Raw genomic sequence first — 27,866 nt, 5'->3', positions numbered from 1 at the left:
AACCCGTCCATATTAAACCCGCCCATAATCTATTAAACCCGCCCATAATCTATTAAACCCGCCCATAATCTATTAAACCCGTCCATAATTTATTAAACCCGCCCATCATCTATTAAACCCGCCGATCATCTATTAAACCCGCCCATAATCTATTAAACCCGCCCATCATCTATTAAACCCGCCCATAATCTATTAAACCCGCCCATCATCTATTAAACCCGCCCATCATCTATTAAACCCGCCCATCATCTATTAAACCCGTCCATCATCTATTAAACCCGCCCATCATCTATTAAACCTGCCCATCATCTATTAAACCCGCCCATAATCTATTAAACCCGCCCATCATCTATTAAACCCGCCCATAATCTATTAAACCTGCCCATAATCTATTAAACCCGCCCATCATCTATTAAACCCGCCCATAATCTATTAAACCCGCCCATCATCTCCTAAACCCGCCCATCATCTATTAAACCCGCCCATCATCTCCTAAACCCGCCCATCATCTATTAAACCCGCCCATAATCTATTAAACCCGCCCATCATCTATTAAACCCGCCCATAATCTATTAAACCCGCCCATCATCTCCTAAACCCGCCCATCATCTATTAAACCCGCCCATCATCTATTAAACCTACCCATAATCTATTAAACCCGCCCATCATCTATTAAACCCGCCCTTAATCTATTAAACCCGCCCATAATCTATTAAACCTGCCCATAATCTATTAAACCCGCCCATCATCTATTAAACCCGCCCATAATCTATTAAACCCGCCCATAATCTATTAAACCTGCCCATAATCTATTAAACCCGCCCATCATCTCCTAAACCCGCCCATCATCTATTAAACCTGCCTATAATCTATTAAACCCGCCCATAATCTATTAAACCCGCCCATAATCTATTAAACCCGCCTATAATCTATTAATCCCGCCCATCATCTATTAAACCCGCCCATCATCTCCTAAACCCGCCCATAATCTATTAAACCCGCCCATCATCTATTAAACCCGCCCATCATCTATTAAACCCGCCCATCATCTCCTAAACCCGCCCATAATCTATTAAACCCGCCCATCATCTATTAAACCCGCCCATTATCTATTAAACCCGCCCATCATCTATTAAACCCGCCCATCATCTATTAAACCCGCCCATAATCTATTAAACCCGCCCATAATCTATTAAACCCGCCCATCATCTCCTAAACCCGCCCATAATCTATTAAACCCGCCCATAATCTATTAAACCCGCCCATAATCTATTAAACCCGCCCATCATCTATTAAACCCGCCCATAATCTATTAAACCCGCCCATCATCTCCTAAACCCGCCCATAATCTCCTAAAACCCGCCCATAATCTATTAAACCCGTCCATATTAAACCCGCCCATAATCTATTAAACCCGCCCATGATCTATTAAACCCGCCCATAATCTATTAAACCCGTCCATAATTTATTAAACCCGCCCATCATCTATTAAACCCGCCGATCATCTATTAAACCCGCCCATAATCTATTAAACCCGCCCATCATCTATTAAACCCGCCCATAATCTATTAAACCCGCCCATAATCTATTAAACCCGCCCATCATCTATTAAACCCGCCCATCATCTATTAAACCCGCCCATAATCTATTAAACCCGCCCATCATCTCCTAAACCCGCCCATAATCTATTAAACCCGCCCATCATCTATTAAACCCGCCCATCATCTCCTAAACCCGCCCATCATCTCCTAAACCCGCCCATAATCTATTAAACCCGCCCATCATCTCCTAAACCCGCCCATAATCTATTAAACCGGCCCATCATCTCCTAAACCCGCCCATAATCTATTAAACCCGCCCATCATCTATTAAACCCGCCCATCATCTCCTAAACCCGCCCATAATCTATTAAACCCGCCCATCATCTATTAAACCCGCCCATAATCTATTAAACCCGCCCTTAATCTATTAAACCCGCCCATCATCTATTAAACCCGCCCATAATCTATTAAACCCGCCCATAATCTATTAAACCCGCCCATCATCTATTAAACCGGCCCATCATCTCCTAAACCCGCCCATAATCTATTAATCCCGCCCATAATCTCCTAAACCCGCCCATAATCTATTAAACCCGTCCATATTAAACCTGCCCATCATCTCCTAAACCCGCCCATAATCTATTAAACCCGCCCATAATCTATTAAACCCGCCCATAATCTATTAAACCCGCCCATAATCTATTAAACCCGCCTATCATCTATTAAACCCGCCCATCATCTCCTAAACCCGCCCATAATCTATTAAACCCGCCCATCATCTATTAAACCCGCCCATAATCTATTAAACCCGCCCTTAATCTATTAAACCCGCCCATCATCTATTAAACCCGCCCATAATCTATTAAACCCGCCCATAATCTATTAAACCCGCCCATCATCTATTAAACCCGCCCATCATCTCCTAAACCCGCCCATAATCTATTAAACCCGTCTATATTAAACCCGCCCATCATCTCCTAAACCCGCCCATAATCTATTAAACCTGCCCATCATCTATTAAACCTACCCATAATCTATTAAACCCGCCCATAATCTATTAAACCCGCCCTTAATCTATTAAACCCGCCCATCATCTATTAAACCCGCCCATAATCTATTAAACCCGCCCATAATCTATTAAACCCGCCCATCATCTATTAAACCGGCCCATCATCTCCTAAACCCGCCCATAATCTATTAATCCCGCCCATAATCTCCTAAACCCGCCCATAATCTATTAAACCTGCCCATCATCTATTAAACCTACCCATAATCTATTAAACCCGCCCATAATCTATTAAACCCGCCCTTAATCTATTAAACCCGCCCATCATCTATTAAACCCGCCCATAATCTATTAAACCCGCCCATAATCTATTAAACCCGCCCATCATCTATTAAACCGGCCCATCATCTCCTAAACCCGCCCATAATCTATTAAACCCGCCCATAATCTATTAAACCCGCCTATCATCTATTAAACCCGCCCATAATCTATTAAACCCGCCCATCATCTATTAAACCCGCCCATAATCTATTAAACCCGCCCATAATCTATTAAACCCGCCTATAATCTATTAAACCCGCCCATAATCTATTAAACCCGCCCATCATCTATTAAACCCGCCCATAATCTATTAAACCCGCCCATAATCTATTAAACCCGCCTATCATCTATTAAACCTGCCCATAATCTATTAAACCCGCCCATAATCTATTAAACCCGCCCATCATCTATTAAACCCGCCCATAATCTATTAAACCCGCCCATAATCTATTAAACCCGCCCATAATCTATTAAACCCGCCCATAATCTATTAAACCTGCCCATCATCTATTAAACCCGTCCATCATCTATTAAACCCGCCCATCATCTATTAAACCTGCCCATCATCTATTAAACCCGCCCATAATCTATTAAACCCGCCCATAATCTATTAAACCCGCCCATCATCTCCTAAACCCGCCCATAATCTATTAAACCTGCCCATAATCTATTACACCTGCCCATAATCTATTAAACCCGCCCATCATCTATTAAACCCGCCCATAATCTATTAAACCCGCCCATCATCTCCTAAACCCGCCCATCATCTATTAAACCCGCCCATAATCTCCTAAACCCGCCCATCATCTATTAAACCCGCCCATAATCTATTAAACCCGCCCATCATCTCCTAAACCCGCCCATCATCTATTAAACCCGCCCATAATCTCCTAAACCCGCCCATCATCTATTAAACCCGCCCATAATCTATTAAACCCGCCCATCATCTCCTAAACCCGCCCATCATCTATTAAACCCGCCCATCATCTCCTAAACCCGCCCATAATCTATTAAACCCGCCCATCATCTATTAAACCCGCCCATCATCTCCTAAACCCGCCCATCATCTATTAAACCCGCCCATAATCTATTAAACCCGCCCATAATCTATTAAACCCGCCCATAATCTATTAAACCCGCCCATCATCTCCTAAACCCGCCCATCATCTATTAAACCCGCCCATAATCTCCTAAACCCGCCCATCATCTATTAAACCCGCCCATAATCTATTAAACCCGCCCATCATCTCCTAAACCCGCCCATCATCTATTAAACCCGCCCATCATCTCCTAAACCCGCCCATCATCTATTAAACCCGCCCATAATCTATTAAACCCGCCCATAATCTATTAAACCCGTCCATCATCTATTAAACACGCCCATCATCAATTAAACCCGCCCATCATCTATTAAACCCGCCCATCATCTATTAAACCCGCCCATCATCTATTTAACCCGCCCATAATCTATTAAACCCGCCCATAATCTATTAAACCCGCCCATCATCTATTAAACCCGCCCATAATCTATTAAACCCGCCCATCATCTATTAAACCCGCCCATCATCTATTAAACCCGCCCATCATCTCCTAAACCCGCCCATAATCTATTAATCCCGCCCATAATCTCCTAAACCCGCCCATAATCTCCTAAACCCGCCCATAATCTATTAAACCCGTCCATATTAAACCTGCCCATCATCTCCTAAACCCGCCCATAATCTATTAAACCCGCCCATAATCTATTAAACCCGCCCATCATCTATTAAACCCGCCCATCATCTCCTAAACCCGCCCATAATCTCCTAAAACCCGCCCATAATCTATTAAACCCGTCCATATTAAACCCGCCCATAATCTATTAAACCCGCCCATCATCTATTAAACCCGCCCATCATCTATTAAACCCGCCCATCATCTCCTAAACCCGCCCATAATCTCCTAAAACCCGCCCATAATCTATTAAACCCGTCCATATTAAACCCGCCCATAATCTATTAAACCCGCCCATAATCTATTAAACCCGTCCATAATCTATTAAACCCGCCCATCATCTATTAAACCCGCCCATAATCTATTAAACCCGCCCATCATCTCCTAAACCCGCCCATAATCTATTAAACCCGCCCATCATCTATTAAACCCGCCCATCATCTCCTAAACCCGCCCATCATCTCCTAAACCCGCCCATAATCTATTAAACCCGCCCATCATCTCCTAAACCCGCCCATAATCTATTAAACCGGCCCATCATCTCCTAAACCCGCCCATAATCTATTAAACCCGCCCATCATCTATTAAACCCGCCCATCATCTCCTAAACCCGCCCATAATCTATTAAACCCGCCCATCATCTATTAAACCCGCCCATAATCTATTAAACCCGCCCTTAATCTATTAAACCCGCCCATCATCTATTAAACCCGCCCATAATCTATTAAACCCGCCCATAATCTATTAAACCCGCCCATCATCTATTAAACCCGCCCATCATCTCCTAAACCCGCCCATAATCTATTAAACCTGCCCATCATCTATTAAACCCGCCCATAATCTATTAAACCCGCCCTTAATCTATTAAACCCGCCCATCATCTATTAAACCCGCCCATAATCTATTAAACCCGCCCATAATCTATTAAACCCGCCCATCATCTATTAAACCGGCCCATCATCTCCTAAACCCGCCCATAATCTATTAATCCCGCCCATAATCTCCTAAACCCGCCCATAATCTATTAAACCCGTCCATATTAAACCTGCCCATCATCTCCTAAACCCGCCCATAATCTATTAAACCCGCCCATAATCTATTAAACCCGCCCATAATCTATTAAACCCGCCCATAATCTATTAAACCCGCCTATCATCTATTAAACCCGCCCATCATCTCCTAAACCCGCCCATAATCTATTAAACCCGCCCATCATCTATTAAACCCGCCCATAATCTATTAAACCCGCCCTTAATCTATTAAACCCGCCCATCATCTATTAAACCCGCCCATAATCTATTAAACCCGCCCATAATCTATTAAACCCGCCCATCATCTATTAAACCCGCCCATCATCTCCTAAACCCGCCCATAATCTATTAAACCCGTCTATATTAAACCCGCCCATCATCTCCTAAACCCGCCCATAATCTATTAAACCTGCCCATCATCTATTAAACCCGCCCATAATCTATTAAACCCGCCCTTAATCTATTAAACCCGCCCATCATCTATTAAACCCGCCCATCATCTATTAAACCCGCCCATAATCTATTAAACCCGCCCATAATCTATTAAACCCGCCTATAATCTATTAAACCCGCCCATAATCTATTAAACCCGCCCATCATCTATTAAACCCGCCCATAATCTATTAAACCCGCCCATAATCTATTAAACCCGCCTATCATCTATTAAACCTGCCCATAATCTATTAAACCCGCCCATAATCTATTAAACCCGCCCATCATCTATTAAACCCGCCCATAATCTATTAAACCCGCCCATCATCTATTAAACCCGCCCATCATCTATTAAACCCGCCCATAATCTATTAAACCCGCCCATAATCTATTAAACCTGCCCATCATCTATTAAACCCGTCCATCATCTATTAAACCCGCCCATCATCTATTAAACCTGCCCATCATCTATTAAACCCGCCCATAATCTATTAAACCCGCCCATAATCTATTAAACCCGCCCATCATCTCCTAAACCCGCCCATAATCTATTAAACCTGCCCATAATCTATTACACCTGCCCATAATCTATTAAACCCGCCCATCATCTATTAAACCCGCCCATAATCTATTAAACCCGCCCATCATCTCCTAAACCCGCCCATCATCTATTAAACCCGCCCATAATCTCCTAAACCCGCCCATCATCTATTAAACCCGCCCATAATCTATTAAACCCGCCCATCATCTCCTAAACCCGCCCATCATCTATTAAACCCGCCCATAATCTCCTAAACCCGCCCATCATCTATTAAACCCGCCCATAATCTATTAAACCCGCCCATCATCTCCTAAACCCGCCCATCATCTATTAAACCCGCCCATCATCTCCTAAACCCGCCCATAATCTATTAAACCCGCCCATCATCTATTAAACCCGCCCATCATCTCCTAAACCCGCCCATCATCTATTAAACCCGCCCATAATCTATTAAACCCGCCCATAATCTATTAAACCCGCCCATAATCTATTAAACCCGCCCATCATCTCCTAAACCCGCCCATCATCTATTAAACCCGCCCATAATCTCATAAACCCGCCCATCATCTATTAAACCCGCCCATAATCTATTAAACCCGCCCATCATCTCCTAAACCCGCCCATCATCTATTAAACCCGCCCATCATCTCCTAAACCCGCCCATCATCTATTAAACCCGCCCATAATCTATTAAACCCGCCCATAATCTATTAAACCCGTCCATCATCTATTAAACACGCCCATCATCAATTAAACCCGCCCATCATCTATTAAACCCGCCCATCATCTATTAAACCCGCCCATCATCTATTTAACCCGCCCATAATCTATTAAACCCGCCCATAATCTATTAAACCCGCCCATCATCTATTAAACCCGCCCATAATCTATTAAACCCGCCCATCATCTATTAAACCCGCCCATCATCTATTAAACCCGCCCATCATCTCCTAAACCCGCCCATAATCTATTAATCCCGCCCATAATCTCCTAAACCCGCCCATAATCTCCTAAACCCGCCCATAATCTATTAAACCCGTCCATATTAAACCTGCCCATCATCTCCTAAACCCGCCCATAATCTATTAAACCCGCCCATAATCTATTAAACCCGCCCATCATCTATTAAACCCGCCCATCATCTCCTAAACCCGCCCATAATCTCCTAAAACCCGCCCATAATCTATTAAACCCGTCCATATTAAACCCGCCCATAATCTATTAAACCCGCCCATAATCTATTAAACCCGTCCATAATCTATTAAACCCGCCCATCATCTATTAAACCCGCCCATAATCTATTAAACCCGCCCATAATCTATTAAACCCGCCCATAATCTATTAAACCCGCCCATCATCTATTAAACCCGCCCATAATCTCCTAAACCCGCCCATAATCTCCTAAACCCGCCCATAATCTATTAAACCCGCCCATAATCTATTAAACCCGCCCATCATCTATTAAACCCGCCCATCATCTATTAAACCCGCCCATCATCTCCTAAACCCGCCCATAATCTCCTAAAACCCGCCCATAATCTATTAAACCCGTCCATATTAAACCCGCCCATAATCTATTAAACCCGCCCATCATCTATTAAACCCGCCCATCATCTATTAAACCCGTCCATCATCTATTAAACCCGCCCATAATCTATTAAACCCGCCCATAATCTATTAAACCCGCCCATATTAAACCCGCCCATAATCTATTAAACCCGCCCATAATCTATTAAACCCGCCCATAATCTATTAAACCCGCCCATCATCTATTAAACCCGCCCATCATCTCCTAAACCCGCCCATAATCTCCTAAAACCCGCCCATAATCTATTAAACCCGTCCATATTAAACCCGCCCATAATCTATTAAACCCGCCCATAATCTATTAAACCCGCCCATAATCTATTAAACCCGTCCATAATTTATTAAACCCGCCCATCATCTATTAAACCCGCCCATCATCTATTAAACCCGCCCATAATCTATTAAACCCGCCCATAATCTATTAAACCCGCCCATAATCTATTAAACCCGCCCATCATCTATTAAACCCGCCCATAATCTATTAAACCCGCCCATAATCTATGAAACCCGCCCATCATCTATTAAACCCGCCCATAATCTATTAAACCCGCCCATCATCTATTAAACCCGCCCATCATCTATTAAACCCGCCCATCATCTCCTAAACCCGCCCATAATCTATTAATCCCGCCCATAATCTCCTAAACCCGCCCATAATCTCCTAAACCCGCCCATAATCTATTAAACCCGTCCATATTAAACCTGCCCATCATCTCCTAAACCCGCCCATAATCTATTAAACCCGCCCATAATCTATTAAACCCGCCCATCATCTATTAAACCCGCCCATCATCTCCTAAACCCGCCCATAATCTCCTAAAACCCGCCCATAATCTATTAAACCCGTCCATATTAAACCCGCCCATAATCTATTAAACCCGCCCATAATCTATTAAACCCGTCCATAATCTATTAAACCCGCCCATCATCTATTAAACCCGCCCATAATCTATTAAACCCGCCCATAATCTATTAAACCCGCCCATAATCTATTAAACCCGCCCATCATCTATTAAACCCGCCCATAATCTCCTAAACCCGCCCATAATCTCCTAAACCCGCCCATAATCTATTAAACCCGCCCATAATCTATTAAACCCGCCCATCATCTATTAAACCCGCCCATCATCTCCTAAACCCGCCCATAATCTCCTAAAACCCGCCCATAATCTATTAAACCCGTCCATATTAAACCCGCCCATAATCTATTAAACCCGCCCATCATCTATTAAACCCGCCCATCATCTATTAAACCCGCCCATAATCTATTAAACCCGCCCATAATCTATTAAACCCGCCCATAATCTATTAAACCCGCCCATAATCTATTAAACCCGCCCATCATCTATTAAACCCGCCCATAATCTATTACACCTGCCCATCATCTATTAAACCCGCCCATCATCTATTAAACCCGCCCATCATCTATTAAACCCGCCCATCATCTCCTAAACCCGCCCATCATCTATTAAACCCGCCCATAATCTCCTAAACCCGCCCATAATCTATTAAACCCGCCCATCATCTATTAAACCCGTCCATAATCTATTAAACCCGCTCATCATCTATTAAACCCGTCCATAATCTATTAAACCCGCCCATAATCTATTAAACCCGCCCATCATCTATTAAACCCGCCCATAATCTATTAAACCCGCCCATCATCTATTAAACCCGTCCATAATCTATTAAACCCGCCCATAATCTATTAAACCCGCCCATCATCTATTAAACCCGTCCATCATCTATTAAACCCGCCCATAATCTATTAAACCCGCCCATCATCTCCTAAACCCGCCCATAATCTATTAAACCCGCCCATCATCTATTAAACCCGTCCATAATCTATTAAACCCGCCCATAATCTCCTAAACCCGCCAATCATCTATTAAACCCGCCCATAATCTATTAAACCCGCCCATCATCTATTAAACCCGCCCATAATCTATTAAACCCGCCCATAATCTATTAAACCCGCCCATAATCTATTAAACCCGCCCATCATCTATTAAACCCGCCCATAATCTATTAAACCCGCCCATAATCTATTAAACCCGCCCATCATCTATTAAACCCGCCCATCATCTATTAAACCCGCCCATCATCTATTAAACCCGCCCATCATCTCCTAAACCCGCCCATCATCTCCTAAACCCGCCCATAATCTATTAAACCCGCCCATCATCTATTAAACCCGCCCATAATCTATTAAACCCGCCCATCATCTCCTAAACCCGCCCATCATCTCCTATACCCGTTCATTATCCCCTGTGTTTGTTCATTATCCATCGTTTGGCTTAGAACACCTGGACTAGCTCCGTCATCAGACCACGCCCCCTACACATTAGACCACGCCCCTCCACCATCAGGCCACGCCTCATCAGTCCTGGTGATTCAGATGTCGTTTCCATGGCGACATTTGAAATGAGGACGGACTGATGTTCCGAAACATTAGTTAGAAGGGGTGTAACAATATATCGTGCCACGAAATTTCGCAATACAAAAACATCACGATACGTGTCGTGGAGGTGACAAACTGTAGCGCGATATTGGGTTATTAATATGAATATATTGTGTTTACTCGTAACATCCTATTGGTGCAGCAGGATCACGTGACGACCGCGCCTCGACCCGCGGACCAAAATCTGACTCCGCTCAGAAGAAACTAGTACCGTTTTGCGATGCCGATCACGGGACTCTTGGGGGGTTTTGAGCTCTGAACTTTTACTTATAAGGTTTAGCATGAATCAATCTTTTTTATGATGTAAAGATTTTGTCGAGGATGAAATGATAACGGGGTCCACCTTACGGCCTCAGGTTGGAGCAGGTGAAGCTCTGACCTCTTGCTGAAGATAAATAACAGTCATGTTGCATTTGGAGTTTGGGACTTTTCATAGTTTATTTATTTATTTAATTTTAGTTGTTACATTTCTGGAAAAGAAAAAAGTCAAATCATACAGGAGAGAAACTATTCAGTTTGTGGCTAAATTTTTTTACTTGTATGAAACTGAAGATGCATAATGCAAACCTGACATTTACTTTTAGTTCAGTTTGTGGAAAATGGTTGGCCTGGCTTTCTCTTTAAAACTTAAACAGTTATAAAGCATTACAAACTTTAACAATAGGGCACACGCACAGCATTGTTTTGTATTTGGTGTCTTTCAAATAAAAGACAATTTTTTCCAGTCGTATGTTCCTTATTCAAGGTTGTTAAAAAGATACTGCTATAATATCGTATCGTATTGTTATCGTGACCTCAATATCGTGTATCGTATTGTGTGTTTGGATGTATTTGAAATCATTTTTCCACAAACAACTCGTTGCTTTGATCATTTTAATTCGCGTGTCAAAAAGCTGTAAGAAAAGTGTTTTACAAAGAAAGTTTCACTGATTTACGACATCGTTGGTTTTTAAAAAAGTTTTTAAGTCAAAAGTCCCAAGAATCCATCACTCCTTCACAGCTGCGCTAACTGAAGCTTCGTTCTGGTATAAATAGTCATTTCCAGCATGAAAACATGGTCAGAGATAAACATCTGTAGAAAAATAGAGGAAATATACAACCGACAGTCGGACAAGACGATAAAAACAGTTTCTTTGGTGCTGAATAATATCTGATAAACAATAAATCAAGAAAAGGAAGTAAAAATAAGTAAAAATACATCAAAATACATCATCCGCCCGGAAAGATCGGAAAAGCTCTGGAAACTTCGTGTTCCAGGTCAACGTTCTCGTCTGGACGAAACTGAAGAAATCAATAAATGTGTTTATCGAGAATCGTTACAGAGGAGGAACGCTTCAGTGGACCACGTTTCCCAGAATGCATCTTGCTTTAATAAGCGGCCGTAAAGATGAACGTTAAAGAGCCTCCTTCATCGTCACTTACGAGACTCGTTTATAGATATTTACCCGTCAAACCCGGAGCTTTATATTCTTTAGATTCTTTATTCTCCTTCCTGGACTCCAGTTTGTTGCATATTTTATTCTGAAGGTTTAGAAAAAAATGTTTTTTTTAGCACTTAAAAATATTATTAAAAACATTCTCCTCACTGAAATAATAAAATAAAGTTCATAGAGGAGGTGGATCCGACTTCCTCAACCAAGAATGTTGTTAAATAAAACTTTAAAAAATAATCTTAATGTTGGAACGTGAAACCGGAAGAATCTCGATACGAACCGGAACTTAAGTCGTTTTACTTCAAACATTTTCTAACGACTAACGTTTCTCTGACGTTTTCAGATGTTCGGACCCGTTAGCCGCGCCGTTCCGACGCTTCACGTTCGTGATTAAACCTCAAAATTTTGGATTAAACTTCACGTTCTGGCATCGTGACGACCGTTATCGTCTGAACGTGGGACGGAGGAATGTACAGAAGAAGATAATCAGCTGAATGAATCGATGGTTTTAACGACGAATATGTCGAGTTTCCCGTTAAACCTGCAGTCGGCCAGCCAGATTACCCATAATCCTCATGTTAAATTAGCACTTTTCTGGAAGTCTGTGTTCCTGGTTGCTACAACACGTAGCTAGGCAACAAGCATCGTTACAAGTTATGTCGACACGTTGATTAGAAACCAGAAACTCGTTCTTACGCGACAGGAAGTTGGAGGAAAAAAGAAGTCAGAGTTCGTTCCACTTAAACTTGAAAGTCCGATCTTTTCAATTCCAAGTAGGAAATTTAACTGGAACGCCCCCCCCGAGATCGGAATCCAAATCAAAGTCGTGGACAGTTAACCGACCTCCAGCTAATTCTACTGTTTACTGCAGTTCTGTCAATAAAGTTAAATCCCTGCCTTTTATCGGTGCACATGTAGCTACGCGTTGCTACGTGTTGCTCTGTGTTGCTACGTGTGGTTAAGCTTGGCTACGTGTTGCTACGTATTGCTCTGTGTGGCTACGTGTTGCTACGTGTTGCTACATGTGGCTAAGCTTGGCTACGTGTTGCTACATGTGGCTAAGCTTGGCTACGTGTTGCTACATGTGGCTAAGCTTGGCTACGTGTTGCTACATGTTGCTACATGTGGCTAAGCTTGGCTACGTGATGCTACATGTTGCTACATGTGGCTAAGCTTGGCTACGTGTTGCTACATGTTGCTACATGTGGCTAAGCTTGGCTACGTGATGCTACATGTTGCTACATGTGGCTAAGCTTGGTTATGTGATGTTATGTGTTGCTACGCGTGTTGCTACGCGTGCTTCACATCACCGATATGAAATAAACATTGCTAATGAAAGCTAGCAAGTGCTATTTCTGACACCTCAACTCTCAGCAACGTGGACGTAATTCTGGTTCTGGTTCCGACGTGGGAGAACGGGCCGAACCACGAAATGGCAAGAAACAGCTAATAGCAGCGAGAAAACCTGACAACAGGAAGTAGCAGCTGGTTAGCTCAGGCCAGGAAACTAGCAGGTTATGATGCTAGCTAGCAGGCATGCTAGTTATCGGTCGTAATTGTCGGTTTAAACCCCCGAGCACGTAAACTGGCACACGAGGAAGTAGCTACGAATTCACTAGCTGATATCCTGAAGTTACATGCTAACCTTCCCCCGGGCGGTTGTTGACAGATCTGAAGGCACGTTGTGATTGGCTCGGTACGTTCTGTACCAGCGGAAACCATTTTTATGGGAGAGGTTTTTCCTTATAGAGGCGGTTGCCAAGACGACCAGGAAGGAAAACATTTGCAGCATAAACACAAACGATAAAAGTTGTGAAGGAAAACTAACGCGACAAACTCCCGTGATGCTTCATTTCCCACCTGATTATTTACAGTGTTGGGGTAGTTACTCAAAAAAAGTCATCCATTACATATTACTAGTTACTTTAAAAAAAGTAATCCTTTACATTACTTAGTTACTGGTTGCTGAAAGTAACTAGTTACATTACTAATTACATTACTTTTGGATTACTCCGCAATATCACCTGAGCTGCAATTGCCAATGAACAACATATACAGGACTGTCTCAGAAAATAAGAATATTGTGATTTTCTGTAATGCAATTACAAAAACAAAAATGTCATACATTCTGGATTCATTACAAATCAACTGAAATATTGCAAGCCTTTTATTATTTTAATATTGCTGATCATGGCTTACAGCTTAAGAAAACTCACATATCCTATCTCAAAAAATTAGAATATTCTGGGAATCTTAATCTTAAACTGTAAGCCATAATCAGCAATATTAAAATAATAAAAGGCTTGCAATATTTCAGTTGATTTGTAATGAATCCAGAATGTATGACATTTTTGTTTTTTTAATTGCATTACAGAAAATAAAGAACTTTATCACAATATTCTAATTTTCTGAGACAGTCCTGTAGTTGGAACCTTATTACTGCAGTGCCCAGATCAGCACAAATGTGTATTCGTAGTCCCGTAAAATCACGTAAAATCACGTTAAGTCAGACAAGTGTTGCGCAAAGCGTGAAGACGCAAGAAAGGCAAGTTTGATTTTCTTTTCTGTTCTCCCGTTCTACATGTAGCTGAAAAGCTTAAAGTAACTAAAGTAACGTAATGTTTTTTTGTCTTAGAGTAACTATAATGTGATTACCCAAATTACAACTGTAACGCGGTACATTACTGCGTTACTGGCGAATGTAATCTCGTTACAGTAACGCGTTACGTTGTACCGCGTTACACCCAACACTGATTATTTATCTAAATCGTCCTTCGAGTCGACTTTAACAGTCAGGCGACGCTTCATCGTCCAGGGAACCGCGCTGCTTTTACATAGGGCTCCGTTTCCATGGCAACCGTCCGGTCCGGTCCGGTCCGGTCCGGGTGATGGTCTCCTGCAGGACTCTGGACCGCATCAGGACCTGGTCCCGGTCCTGGTCCCGGAACCCCCCCTGGTTCTGGGACACAGGCGGCTCAGCAGGATCTCGGAGTAGACCTGGTTCACGGGTCCTCGGACGTGGAAGCTGGGCGGGTCAGAACCGGCCTCCCGGTCCTGCTCCCGGTCCTGGTCCTGGTACTGGTACCGGTCCCGGTACCGGTCCTGGTCCAGCACGGTGGTCTGGCTGCGGGGTCCAGGTCCCACCGGGGCGGTTCTGGTCCGGTTGGTGGTGGATCTCGTGTCTTCTGAAGGCCGGACGTATCGGAGCTTCTCCACCTGGAAAACAGAACACCTGGTTGGAGGCAGGAAGGTACCGGGACCGGCACCAGGACCAGGACTGGTGGGAACTGAGAACTTCTTCATTTATTTATTTATTTATCTATTTAATAAAACTTGTTTCCCAAACTTCCCTTTGGGGGCGGGGCTTCGTCAATGATTGACAGGTCACTACTCTGGTGGACTACAGTGCCCACGGTTACATGATGTTTTTTAAAAGGAGCATAAGGCTCCTTTTAAGAAATGAGACTCTCTAGCGCCACCCTTCACCACGACGGCCGTTGGGGGTACTGCAGCCAACAGTGAAGCCGGCACGGGAGAACGGGGAGAACGTGCATGCAGCGTCATGTGACGTCACATCCACAGCCCAGCGCGGGAAAAGCGGCCCCAGCCTTGCAGCACATTTTGCAGCACACAGCCTGTTCAAGGCAACGGAGAGATACACTAGAGGAATCATTCTTTTGGGTTTGGAACGCTTCATCTGACATTATTACTAGAAAAATTAAAACGTATACAATTTTTTTTCATAAATCCAGCCTCAAGCTCCTTTAATTCAGAATTAATTATTCCGAATTAAATAATTCCAAATTAAACTATTTTCCTTTGAGTTTACATGGAAATAGTAATTCCGAATTGAGGTTTACATGGAAAACATGTTTGATCGGCTTTATCCAATTCCTCTTAAGGTCTGGGGGTTGGGAAGGTTCTGATTGGATAGGGGGGCAGACCGGAAATTAAACTACCGGAAGAAAAACAAACTTAGGCCACGTTTACACATAGCCGGGTATTTACAAAAACGGATATTTCCCCCTCTACGTTTTGAAAAATATCCTCGTTTACACGAACCCGCATGAATACGCTGTTAAGGTGCTATGAGCAGCCAAACCTACAGGGGGCAGTGTAACGAGAAGATAAAGTCATGCTAGCCAATCAGAATCCTGGAAAAAAACACCAACAAATGACACGTGTGAAACCTGAATAATATGGTTCCGCGTTAAATCAACGGCGTAGCCTACGCCGCCGCGTAGCCTACGCCGTAGGCTCTGCGTTGGTGTAACGCGGAACCATAAATCAGCCTGGACTGCCAGTTACTTCCAAGACGGAACGATAGTCTTTTGTTTGGAGTGACAGAGAAGTGGAGTTACTTTTAAGTGTGACTTTAGAATATAAAACAGGTAAAATACAAGAAAATATTGACGGTTACAAACAAATTGTAAACTCAGGTCGCACAAATGACGCTGGTGACGTTTCTGTTGCATAATGTGACGTTCTGAAGCCTAAATGTCTGTTTCCCTCCGTTTACAAGCAAACGTGAAAACTGAGTTTTTGAAAATCTCCACTTTGGCCGGAGTTTTCAGAAATGATGGTTTTTGGTGACTTTGAGTTCGTTTTCGTGTAAACGAACGGCCAAAACGCATGAAAACACCACCGTTTTTGCTCCGTGTAAACGGGGCCTTAGCCGCTATAACTTTGAAAAGCTCACAATTTTTATGTTTCCTGCCATCTGTTCTTTTAATTACTTCCAGGTCCTCCAAGCTATTTATTAGATAAATGGTCTCTGCTCTTGACCACCGTTTACTGCGTCCTGCCATCTTGAAACTTTGTTTGGAAAACAAGCCCAGCGCGGAATATAAGCGTCATGGAGACAGACGGGCGAGGGAACGAGCAGCGCAGAAAGACCAGAATTAATTTAAAGAGGAATGAGTGTATACATGATCACGGAATTATTCTATTCGGGTTTAAAATCGGAATAAACCAGCCACTTAATTCGTGATTAAGTTTAATTCGGAATGGCCATTTTCATTCGGAATTAGGTGTTTACATGGTAATTTTTACTCATTTTAAAGCGTATTTAACTTTAATTCTGATTTAAAGAGGAATTAAACTTCCCATTTAAATGCACTCAGTGACATAAAACTCCTTTCTTGGTTTAACGAGTCTGTTGCTCTGCTCTGTTTTTAATGTTTTTAGTTCCCCCTCAGGCTCCGTCTACGCCTGACGTCGTCTGTTTGTTTAATTTGTCGTCTTCTGCTGGAATTAATTTCCCGTCGGGGACAAATAAAGTTTATTGAATTTAACTGAAAAAGAATTTTTTGGGGCCAGTAACTTTATTTTTGGAGACTTGGTCAGAAAATGGAAACTGTTTGTGGGAACTGAACATGCTTTCTTTCAGGGACCTAACTCTTAGTTCTGGGAACTGGGAACTTTATTTTGGGAACAACATTGTGAGGGAGTGGACGCTTCTTTTTGGGAACTGAAAAAAGTTTTTAAGGGTGAGAAACTTTTTTTGAGACTTTTATGATTCGGAAACTGTCAGAAACTAAAAAAATGTCATATTCTATTTTATTTTAAAGCACTTTTTGAATTTGAAACATTTTTTTTTAGGGCCAGAAACTTTCTTTTTGAGTGGAAATGATCGGAAAATGGAAACTATTTTGAAAATGCAATTCTTTGATGATTATGTCGTTTTTCAGGAACTTTTGGGAACCAGAAGGTTTCTTTCTGTAAGCTGATGACATTTTTGTTGTGGACTAAATAAAATACATTTATCAAACTTTACTTTTGGAGACTCATTTGTTAGGAAACTGAAAATTTTAAACCTAATTAGGGCCCGAGCACTGACAGTGCGAAGGCCCTATTGTATCAGTAGGAATTTTTTTACTCGTTTTTATTTTTATTTTTCCGACGAAATAAAGGGCCTTTTCGCCCCTCTAAACGTGCTCCAAAAGTCACCAAATTTTGCACGCAAGCCAGGTGAAAAATGTGTTATTTAATGGTTTGCATTAATGGGCGTGGCCTAATGGCTCAACAGCGCCCCCTAGAAAACTTTGTGCCTCAAGCCCCACAATACGGTTTGACGTACATGCACGAAAATCGGTACACACCTGTATCATGTCGCAACTTAAAGAAAAGTCTCTTGGTGCCATGGCCGAAACCGAACAGGAAGTCGGCCATTTTGAATTAATTGCAATTTATGCCATTTTCACGTGTCGTACTTTAACGAACTCCTCCTAGCAGGATTGTCCGTTCAACATAAAACTCGCTCAGGAGACACAAAAGACGTTAACGATGAAAAGTTATCAAAATCGTGAGTTTTCGTGAAATGGCGTGGCTGTGTTGCCGCGTCAAACTTCAACGTTAAACAGGAAGTGATACTAGGAGCTGATTGATCGATATTTGATAGTCCCTATTTTCTGCCATAACTTTGGAATGGTTTGACATACAGAGTTATGGGTGGTGTCTTTGTTTTGAGTCCTTGACCATAATTGGTGCAAATTAGCCCCGCCCCTTCTTCTGACTGGTAGATATTTGATAGTCCCTATTTTCTGCCATAACTTTTGAACGGGCTGATCACAGATCAATAATTACCTCGTGGAAGTGGCAGGCGCAGCGGCCCTGCAGGAATTCCTTGTGTCGCCCCATGGTGATGCTGAAGGTGTCGATCACCTCGTACCCAAGATGCTTAGCGGTGCGGACGATGTTCCCGTTCTTCCTGAACAGGTTCTGGATCTCCGGCTGGAAGAGAAACCACGTCATTGTCTGGTTCTGGGAACTAAAAACGTTCATCGTCTGGTTCTATTAAAGGAGGAATTTATTAAAGGATAGCCCCTTGAGATGTAACATATCATTTTCAAGGGGGTCCCATAAAACATACAACATTACAATATATTACATTACAGTACAGACATACATGACATGAAACAAACACAGACATCTTGCTCACACACAGCCCCTACCACATCAGTCTAGTTACAAAGTAGGCTAATTGAATAACCGAAACAAAGAGATAAATATAACATAACACAGAGAAAATAAAAAAATAAAAAATAAAATAAAAATAAAAATAAAAAATAAAATAAATAAATAAATAAATACAAAAAAGGACAAAAAAAATACATAAATAAATTGAAAACATAGGCAATTTGTTTTAAGATGAGAATATAATGCCAACTTAAAACAATGAAAAGAGGTAATATAACGCAAAAAGAGAGGAAGATTATTCCAATCTGATGGAGCTTTAAAATAAAATGATCTTTTCCCAACCTCTTAAAATTCTAGGAAAAAAGGAAAATTCATATGTCTAAGTCAGTATGGAGAGTTATATAGAATCATGAGTTCTTTTAGATATGGAGGACAGTGAAAATAAACGCATTTAAAAAGGAACTGAAGCCAGTGAAATTGCCGTCTAGATTTGGGTTGCAACCAGTTCAATGAATGAAACATAAAACAATGACGTGTTCTGAAAGGACAACGTAACACAAATCTACATAATGAATAAAATAATACAGTCAGAGGTTTAAGATGGGTATCTGGAGTATTTTGATAAACAATATCTGCATAATCAACAAATGGTTGTATGAGTTAAGAAATTAACCTTTTTCTGACAGGAAGTGTGAAACAGTTGATTGAACTAAAAACTAAGAACTAAAAACGTTCATCGTCTGGTTTTGGGAACTAAACACATTTATCATCTGGTTCTGGGAACTAAAAACGTTCATCGTCTGGTTCTGGGAACTAAAAACGTTCATCGTCTGGTTCTGGGAACTAAAAACGTTCATCGTCTGGTTCTGGGAACTAAAAACGTTCATCGTCTGGTTCTGGGAACTAAAAGTGGTGGATGTGAGAGGAAGAACTGGACCCACCAGACTCAGAGAGCGGACTCCGTCCACCGGGAGGTGGAACCCCAGACCCAGGGACTTGACCAGCACCAGGACGTTGCTGAGGGACGCTCTGTAATTATATTAACAATACAAGGACAAATAATTGTGCAGGAGAGGAAAAGAAAGGAAAAAAGAAAAGGTAAAAGAAACAAAGAAAAACACAATAAACACACAAACAAAAAATATCCATAAAATGGCAATTCATTTCAATTAGAATAGCCTATTAATTTTGCCTAGATAAGAGATTCCCCACCAAGCTGGTCCTAAACATTTTTAAGGACGATGCAAACTTAAGAGACCTTTCTAAAGAGTTCCAGAGTTGAGGGCCATGGAATTTGATAAAGGATTTGTGACTGGAGGTAAAAGACAAAGAGGTAAATGAAACCCTGGAGTTCCTCAGGGACCCGGGTCAGGACTCCTGCCGGTCTCTTACCTGTCCAGAACCTCCCGGATCGTCCGCAGGTGGGTCTGGTGCAGCCACTGGACTCCGCCCACCACCAGAACCGTCAGGTCCGAGTCCTGCAGCGGTCCGGACCTGCAGGGGGGGGGGCCCGGGTCAGAACTGCTCTGAAGAGGACCTGGACCCGGTCCAGAGGACCTGAACCCGGTCCAGAGGACCTGGACCCGGTCCGGAGGATCTGGACCCGGTCCGGAGGACCTGGACCCGGTCTGGAGGACTCACCGGGCCAGCAGCTGCAGCAGTGCGTCCCTGAAGGTCGGCCGCCGGTCCTTCTCCAGCCAGAACTGAGGGTAGTAGGAGTAGCTGACCTGGGTCCGGCCCCGGTTCAGGTTCTGGTACACCAGCGTGTTGTGGTTCTTCCCCCAGTCCTCCAGGCTGGAGTTGACCCGCTCCATCAGGAAGTACATCATCCCCCGGTTGGTGGAGTCCCCAATGAACAGGACCTGCGGAGGAAACAGAACCAGTGACTCCAACTAGGGCTGGGTGATAGATCCAGTTTACTCAGTACTCGAGTTGTAAAAGAAAATCAGGGGGGATGGTGGATTTTATCATATGGGGACAGATAATTTGTGCTGATTACAAATAATATAATATATTACAAATAATAGCACTGACCAAAACACCTGCAGAAATACTGCAGGAATGACATAGCAGCAGTTAAATGCAGCCTTCTGTAAGCTTTAAATATCCACTGGGCTTACATCAAATACATCAAAACACAACAATAAAAAACACTTTTCTGAACTTATCAATATGACTCTGTCCTTCACAGGATAAGTAAAATGGATCACTGCAAAAACTCTAAATCTTAACAAGAATATTTGTCTTATTTCTAGTTAAAATGTCTCATTTTAGTAAAAAAAATCTCATTACACTTAAAACAAGACTCATCACTGGAAAAAAACAACAATTTTCACCTGTTTCAAGTAGATTTTCACTTAAAATAAGTAGAAAAATCTGCCAGTGGAACAAGATTTTTTTGCTTGTAATAAGAAGATAAATCTTGTCCCACTGGCAGATTTTTCTACTTATTTCAAGTGAAAATTTACCTGAAACAGGTGAAAATTGTCACATTTTTCTGGTGTTATTTTTCTGGTGATGACTCTTAATGTTGAAATAGCAGTAAAACCACATTCATTGATGAAATGACATAAGGGATGGAAAGGGGGGATGATTTTGACTGTTTTTATTTCAGGGGGGGGTGCCATCCCCCCTCAACTCCAGTACTGAGTATAGTCGAAGTATCGCGGCTTCTACTCTATGATGTACAAAATGACTCTATCATGAATATTCAAGTATACATTGTTACGCATTTGCTTTTAGCCGCGGGCATTAAATTACAGGCTTTTCTCACTCTCTCGTCTCGTCTTTCCTTCTCAGAGAGATAAAACAAGCGCCCCAGTTACATACGTCAGCAGGGCCGCCGCAAGGGGTGTGCGAACTGCGCGACCGCACGGGGCCTCGCGCTATGGGCGTTTTTTTTTTTTTTCAATTTTTTTTTTTAGTTTTTTCCCTTATAAATATCAACAGTCACGTTCCATTACAGACCTTAACATGTACTAGTCTGTGCATATCAATAAATATATGTGCAATGATGCGCGTGTCTGTTGTTCAACACAACTGATCAGACCAAGCGCAGACACAAGCTGCTCTGATCCAGACGGGTGGAGTTGGAACAAACTGTCACACAATGTCGAGAGAACGAGACAGATTCAGGAAATTTCCATCAGGGGATGAAAAAAGAAAAAAACTAAAGAAAATGGAAGAGTTTAATGTCTCTCTGAAAGGCTTGTTTGATAAATTTGTTACAAAAATCACCGATCCGACCGGGTCTCAAGCAGCCGTGGGGCCCCACATCCAGGCAAGAGATGATGATGAGGCAGGGGAAGATATCCAGTATTTTGCTAATTGGAGAGGTAAAATTGCGCATAGACACCCGATCCGACCCGAAAAACCCCAAAATTTCGCTCACGCGCGAGGGCCCCCTCCCAGCCATTCCGCACAGGGCCTCGCAAATCTCCCAGACGGCTCTGTACGTCAGTCTCGTGTGTGCATCATCATCATACGACCAGCTGCTGGTGTCGGCGCTGAGTTCCACCTAACTTTCCCAAACTCGGCCTGTTTGCACCGTGAGCTCATCCTCGCGGTTGCTACGCACGACGGACTCTTTTCAAAGCAAACTGGGACGGTTTAGTAAAGACGGGAGGGGATGTTTACTCCTCGCACGCCGCGCTGATGCAGCTCCAAATATCTGCTCAGTGCGACACGCGTCAGCGCGCAGCCGAGCCTTTCTCTTCTAGAGCTGAGAAACGTCACCTAGTGTTGCTTAAATGTGGCCACATGAAACCAACCACTATCATCGAAACAAAGTCAAACAAGATTATATGACGTCATATTTCTGAAAGGAAGTGAAAGTGATGCAAAGTAAAGGAGGAGAGGATGAAACATTGCAGTCCCTACACCTACAATTAGTCTTAATATAAAGCTGCTCTAAAGGCCCCTCCTGCTCAGAGCAGGTCATCCTGGTAAAACCGGGACCAGAAGATTCTTAGCAGATGTTCTTCAGACGGGGAGTCAGAGAGATGCAACATGCTCTTTCTGTTTTGAAATGACACTTTTTATGTTTGTGCCACTCACTGCTTAGTAACTGTTTAATAAATACAGTTTTGGTAAATTTGACTTATTCCCCCTTTTTGCCGGAAAGTTTAAAATGAGCATATATTAATGCAATATGAACAAGAATGTTTTAATGTAGACATATAGAATCATCATACTGGTGTGATTGTAGCATCAAAGTGTCAATTCAAGGCTAAGGCAAAATATCAAGATATATATTGTGTATCGTGACATGGCCTAAAAATATGGAGATATTAATAAAAGGCCATATCGCCCAGCCCTAACTCGAACCCCTCACCAGGGGGGGGGGGTACGGGGTCCGTGTACTTCGTGGCCATCCGTTTTTTGTTTTGAAATGACTAAATAAAAATAGAGAAATAATACAAAATAATCTGTTTCCCATTTTTTGTTTTGATAATAAAAAACGGAAAACAGAAAACTGATCATTATCCATGATCCGTTATTCGTTATCAGATTTCATTGATGTGTTTGAAAATCGAAATTGGGAATTAAAATAGCGAGTGGAAAACTCTTTTCTCTATTTCCTATTAGTTTCCAACGGGGGGGGGGGCAGTATGTAAGAGTTCAGATTATGTTATTGATTGGACGCTGCTTTCTTTTTACGCTGCAGCTGAACGGACTGTCACAACATCACTGCAGTTTTATGAGGGAGTGAAGACAGATTACAGATTAAACTCATGTTTCACTCCCAGGTTTCATATTTGATTTATTTTCTGTTTCAACATTAAAAAAATCTAAAACTGTTTATTTTCAATCTGATCAACAAAAGAACCAGAAACAACTTTCTTCATTTATTACTGCACATGTGCAATCCCCCCATTTGTCCAATCCTTGTTTTCAGTATCCTTGGAAATGAATAGGAAATAGAGAAAAGAGTTTTCCACTCGCTATTTTAATTCCCAATTTCAATTTTCAAACACATCAATAAAATCGGATAACGAATAACGGGTAATTTTTCATGTTTTGGTTTTTGATTGGCAATTGAAAATGGAAAGAACGAATGATACACGGATTGATAACGATCCGTTTTCCGTTTTAAATTTTTTATTATCAAAACAAAAAACGGGAAACGGATTATTTTGGATTATTTCTCTATTTTTATTTTGTCATTTCAAAACAAAAAACGGATGGCCGTGAAGTACACGGACCGTACGGCTAGTCCTGGTCACGTGACCGGCTCTCAGCTGACCTTTCTGTCCGTCATGCAGTCCTGCAGCAGGGCGGGGTCCACCACGGGGTGGTAGCAGCCGTCCGGGTGCCAGGCCACCTCCCTCCAGTCACAGGTCCGGTTGTCTGAGCAGCTGAGACACGGAACCACCCACCGACCTGGGACCAGGTAAGAGACCGGCGTGATGCGTTGTCATGAAAACGGTGGAAGTGAGTCACGGGAGTGGGGGTACCACTTACCGGGAACGTCTCCAGAGCTGCAGGCCTGAACCGGACTCTGAGGTGGGATGTGAGGCTGGAGACCACAGGAGAGACCCGGCTGGACCAGCAGACCACAGTCCTGGGGGGGGGGCACAGAGGTACGTGAAGTTGACATCTGCTTCCTGTAACCAACATGTTTGGTCTTAAACCAGGAGGAGACATCTAAGGAACCGCAGCCGGAGAGGAACCGTAACCTTCCCTTCTTTAGGGTTGGTGTCAGTTTTGAAACAAGACAACCTAGGTAGCCTACGTTACCTTAGTTAGGTTATCTAGGTAAAGGTAGGTACAGGGTTATATATAACCTAGGTAACTATTGCCTAGGTAATCTATATCTAGATTACCTAGGCAAAGGTTACCTAGATATAGATTACCTATACCTAGGTAACCTAGGTGTAGATAACCTAGGTATAGGTTACCTATACCTAGGTAATCTATACCAAGGTATAGGTTACCTAGGTAACCTAGGTAACCTATACCTAGGTAACTTAGGTAGTGGTAGGTATAGGTTACCTATGTTATCTATAACCTACGTAATCTATACCTAGGTTACCTAGGTATAGATTACCTGTACCTAGGCAAACGTTACCTAGGTACCGTATATGTAACCTAGGTAACGTTTGCCCAGGTAACCTAGATTACCTAGGTATATTTCTATTGTGTTCATTATGTTTTCAGATGGATATCCTAAAGTTTCTTTTTTCCAGACAAAATTCCGGGGAATCGGGGAAACGAGAAGAAGTTTCAACACAAGAAGAAAAGAACATCAAAAGGAATGCGAGAAGGAGACGGAAAAGATTCAAACAAGAGCAATAAAAGAGAAGGCATTACAAGAGACCCACAAGTCAGCCATAACAGACCATTGTAAAAGGGAAAACCATATCCATACCATATGAACTGGGACAAAGCCAGAGTCATCCGCACTGAAGAAAAAAGACACCAGCGCTGGATTTATTTAAATAAGGAAACAAGGACAACAAACAATGAACAGGGATGAGGGAGCGTACATGCTCTCTCACACATGGACCAGTATCTTGGAGCGGCGGGAGGACACCGGGGGGCGTGGCCGACTTGTCAAACCTGACAGGTTGGCCACGCCCTCATAGTAAAAACAGCTGATAAGGACGTTGTCACTTCCCATCACGTGACACTCTGAGGGAGAGGGGAGGTAAGTCAGTTCAAAGGTCAGTTTGAAGGTAAGAAGTCGGAATTTTGTCTGGAAAAAAGAAATTTTAGGTTACCAAGGTATAGATTACCTATACCTAGGTAATCTCGGTTATCTAGATAACCTAGGTAACATAGGTTACCTAGGTTGAAGTAGGTATAGGTAGATTATCTATGTAACCTATACCTAGGTAACCTAGATTACCTAGGTATAGATTACTTAGGTATAGGTTACCGAGGTACTTAAGTAACCTAGGGAAAGGTAATCTATACCTAGGTAACCTAGATTACCTAGGTATAGATTACCTGTACCTAGGTAATCTCGGTTACCTAGATAACTTAGGTAACGTAGGTTACCTAGGTTATCTAACCTATACCTAGGTAACATACACCTACCTGTACCTAGGTTATCTAGGTTACCGATACCTAAGTATAGGTTTCCTAGGTATAGGTTACCTAGGTTATTTAAGTAACCTAGGTAAAGGTAACCTATACCTAGGTAACCTAGATTACCTAGGTAGAGGTAGGTGTATGTTACCTAGGTATAGGTTACCTAGGTCATCTATAACCTAGATAACCTATACCTAGGTAGTATAGGTTACCTAGGTAACCTCTTCGTTGAGACTGAGGGAAGCTACACCACTGCTCATTGTTGCGGTCGGTTGGAGTCGTCTCCTCCGAGACTGGACGGACGTGAAACTCTCTTCATGACCGCGTTGGTGATGTCACCAGTTCTCTCTTCACGTTTCCATGGAGACAGAGAGATGCTAGAGGGGAGACCGAAAGCGCTCGGCACATTTAGAGCACGCTCTCCTGGGGACAAGCGGTCGTCATAGCAACTGATGGCCTCGGAGGAGCCTCCAAAGACCAATTCTCACTTTCTAATCGAAGCTGCTCGTCTTTCATCCTCCTCTTCTTCAGAGTCGGAGCGAGTGTGCTCCCATCGTCCTCCTCTGCTCCGAGGTCGGAGGTCAGATAAACTTGGCTCAGGGGCCCCCGGCCGCCGCCATGTCTGGCCGCGACTTCAGAGCCGCCGCCGTCACGCACACATCCTCACAAGCACTTCATCTTCTTCTTCTGCTCCTTCCTCCTCCGCCGCTGCAGGGTTCGTCGCGGCGGCGCCACATTCTGCAGCCCGGCGTCGCACCTCGCAACAAAGTGCGACAAGAAAACTTAACAGGGATTTTCTTGTTCGTACCTGAGCTCAGAGTCAACAGTCCGACGGGCCGGACGCGGCTCTGAGATCAGCCGCCCGCCGCCGCGGCTTTCATCCCCCAACAAGCGGCCGTTTCAGGCCGCTGCCACGTCCACCGCCACTGCGCTTTGTCCTCAGACTCCAGGACACCAGGACACGAGGACTAACCTGCAGCTGCAGCTTTGAAACCAGAGGTTCAGAAACGTGACGAGCCGAATGGACAGAAAAACAAAACCAGCTCGTGAAACGAAAACACGCAGAGTCTGGCGCGAGCCGAGCAAAACAGAGGAAATGAATCTCAAACATGCTGCGGGATAACAAAACAACAGCTGGAGCTGAAATTAAGGAAGGAAAACAAGAAGAAGAGCTGGAAACGAGAAGCGTCTCTATCTCCAACGGGGTTCTTTCTCGAGGTTCCTGCTTGAACACAACTAACTGAAACTAAAATTTGCGTTTCAGCATATTTACAAAGGTTTTACAAAGTTTTTACGAACGTTTTCCAAGACGACGGGTTTTCAGGCTCCTCCCATCTGAATCTCGGTTGGTGAATGACTTCATCATATATCCGGTCTGCCAGAAACCTGGTGCTGGGCTCAGTTCTACCTTCAACTTCTTTGAATGTGTTGATACCTGGACCTGACTCAGATACTTGGACCGGACAAGTCGGAGCTGGAGTCGGAGCTGAAGTTGGAGCCAAAGTCGGAGCCGAAGTCGGAGCTGAAGAAGTTGTAGCTGAAGAAGTCGGAGCCGAAGTCGGAGCTGAAGAAGTTGTAGCTGAAGAAGTCGTAGCTGAAGTCGAAGCCAAAGTCGGAGCTGAAGTCGGAACTGAAGAAGTCGAAGCTGAAATCAGAGCTGAAGAAGTTGTAGCTGAAGAAGTTGTAGCCGAAGTCGGAGCCGAAGTCGTAGCCGAAGTCGGACCTGAAGAAATCGTAGCTGAAGTTGTAGCCGAAGTCGTAGCCGAAGTCGTAGCCGAAGTCGTAGCCGAAGTCGTAGCCGAAGTTGGAGCTGAAGTCGTAGCCGAAGGACGAGCTGAAGAAGTTGT

At 43.1% G+C, this 27,866-nt stretch overlaps 1 protein-coding gene across 1 annotated transcript in view; it reads right to left on the bottom strand.

Moving 5' to 3' along the window:
• Window positions 1-14,404: 14,404 nt before the first annotated feature.
• The window catches only part of cped1 (cadherin-like and PC-esterase domain containing 1), a 40,602-nt gene continuing 27,140 nt past the window's right edge, over window positions 14,405-27,866 (bottom strand). Inside the window, exons 7-13 of the mRNA XM_061714638.1 lie at window positions 24,448-24,547; window positions 24,230-24,366; window positions 20,626-20,846; window positions 20,377-20,478; window positions 19,926-20,013; window positions 18,652-18,798; window positions 14,405-15,282 (exon numbers count right to left, since the gene is read on the bottom strand). Of these exons, the coding sequence (XP_061570622.1) occupies window positions 14,983-15,282; window positions 18,652-18,798; window positions 19,926-20,013; window positions 20,377-20,478; window positions 20,626-20,846; window positions 24,230-24,366; window positions 24,448-24,547 (1,095 nt within the window). The 3' untranslated portion in view covers window positions 14,405-14,982. The remainder of the gene's footprint in view (window positions 15,283-18,651; window positions 18,799-19,925; window positions 20,014-20,376; window positions 20,479-20,625; window positions 20,847-24,229; window positions 24,367-24,447; window positions 24,548-27,866) is intronic.

Source organism: Cololabis saira, chromosome 23 (genome assembly GCF_033807715.1).
Source record: "Cololabis saira isolate AMF1-May2022 chromosome 23, fColSai1.1, whole genome shotgun sequence".
NCBI lineage: Eukaryota > Metazoa > Chordata > Actinopteri > Beloniformes > Belonidae > Cololabis > Cololabis saira.
Note: the sequence above shows the minus strand (reverse complement) of the source record. Positions and strands in the feature narration are given on the sequence as shown.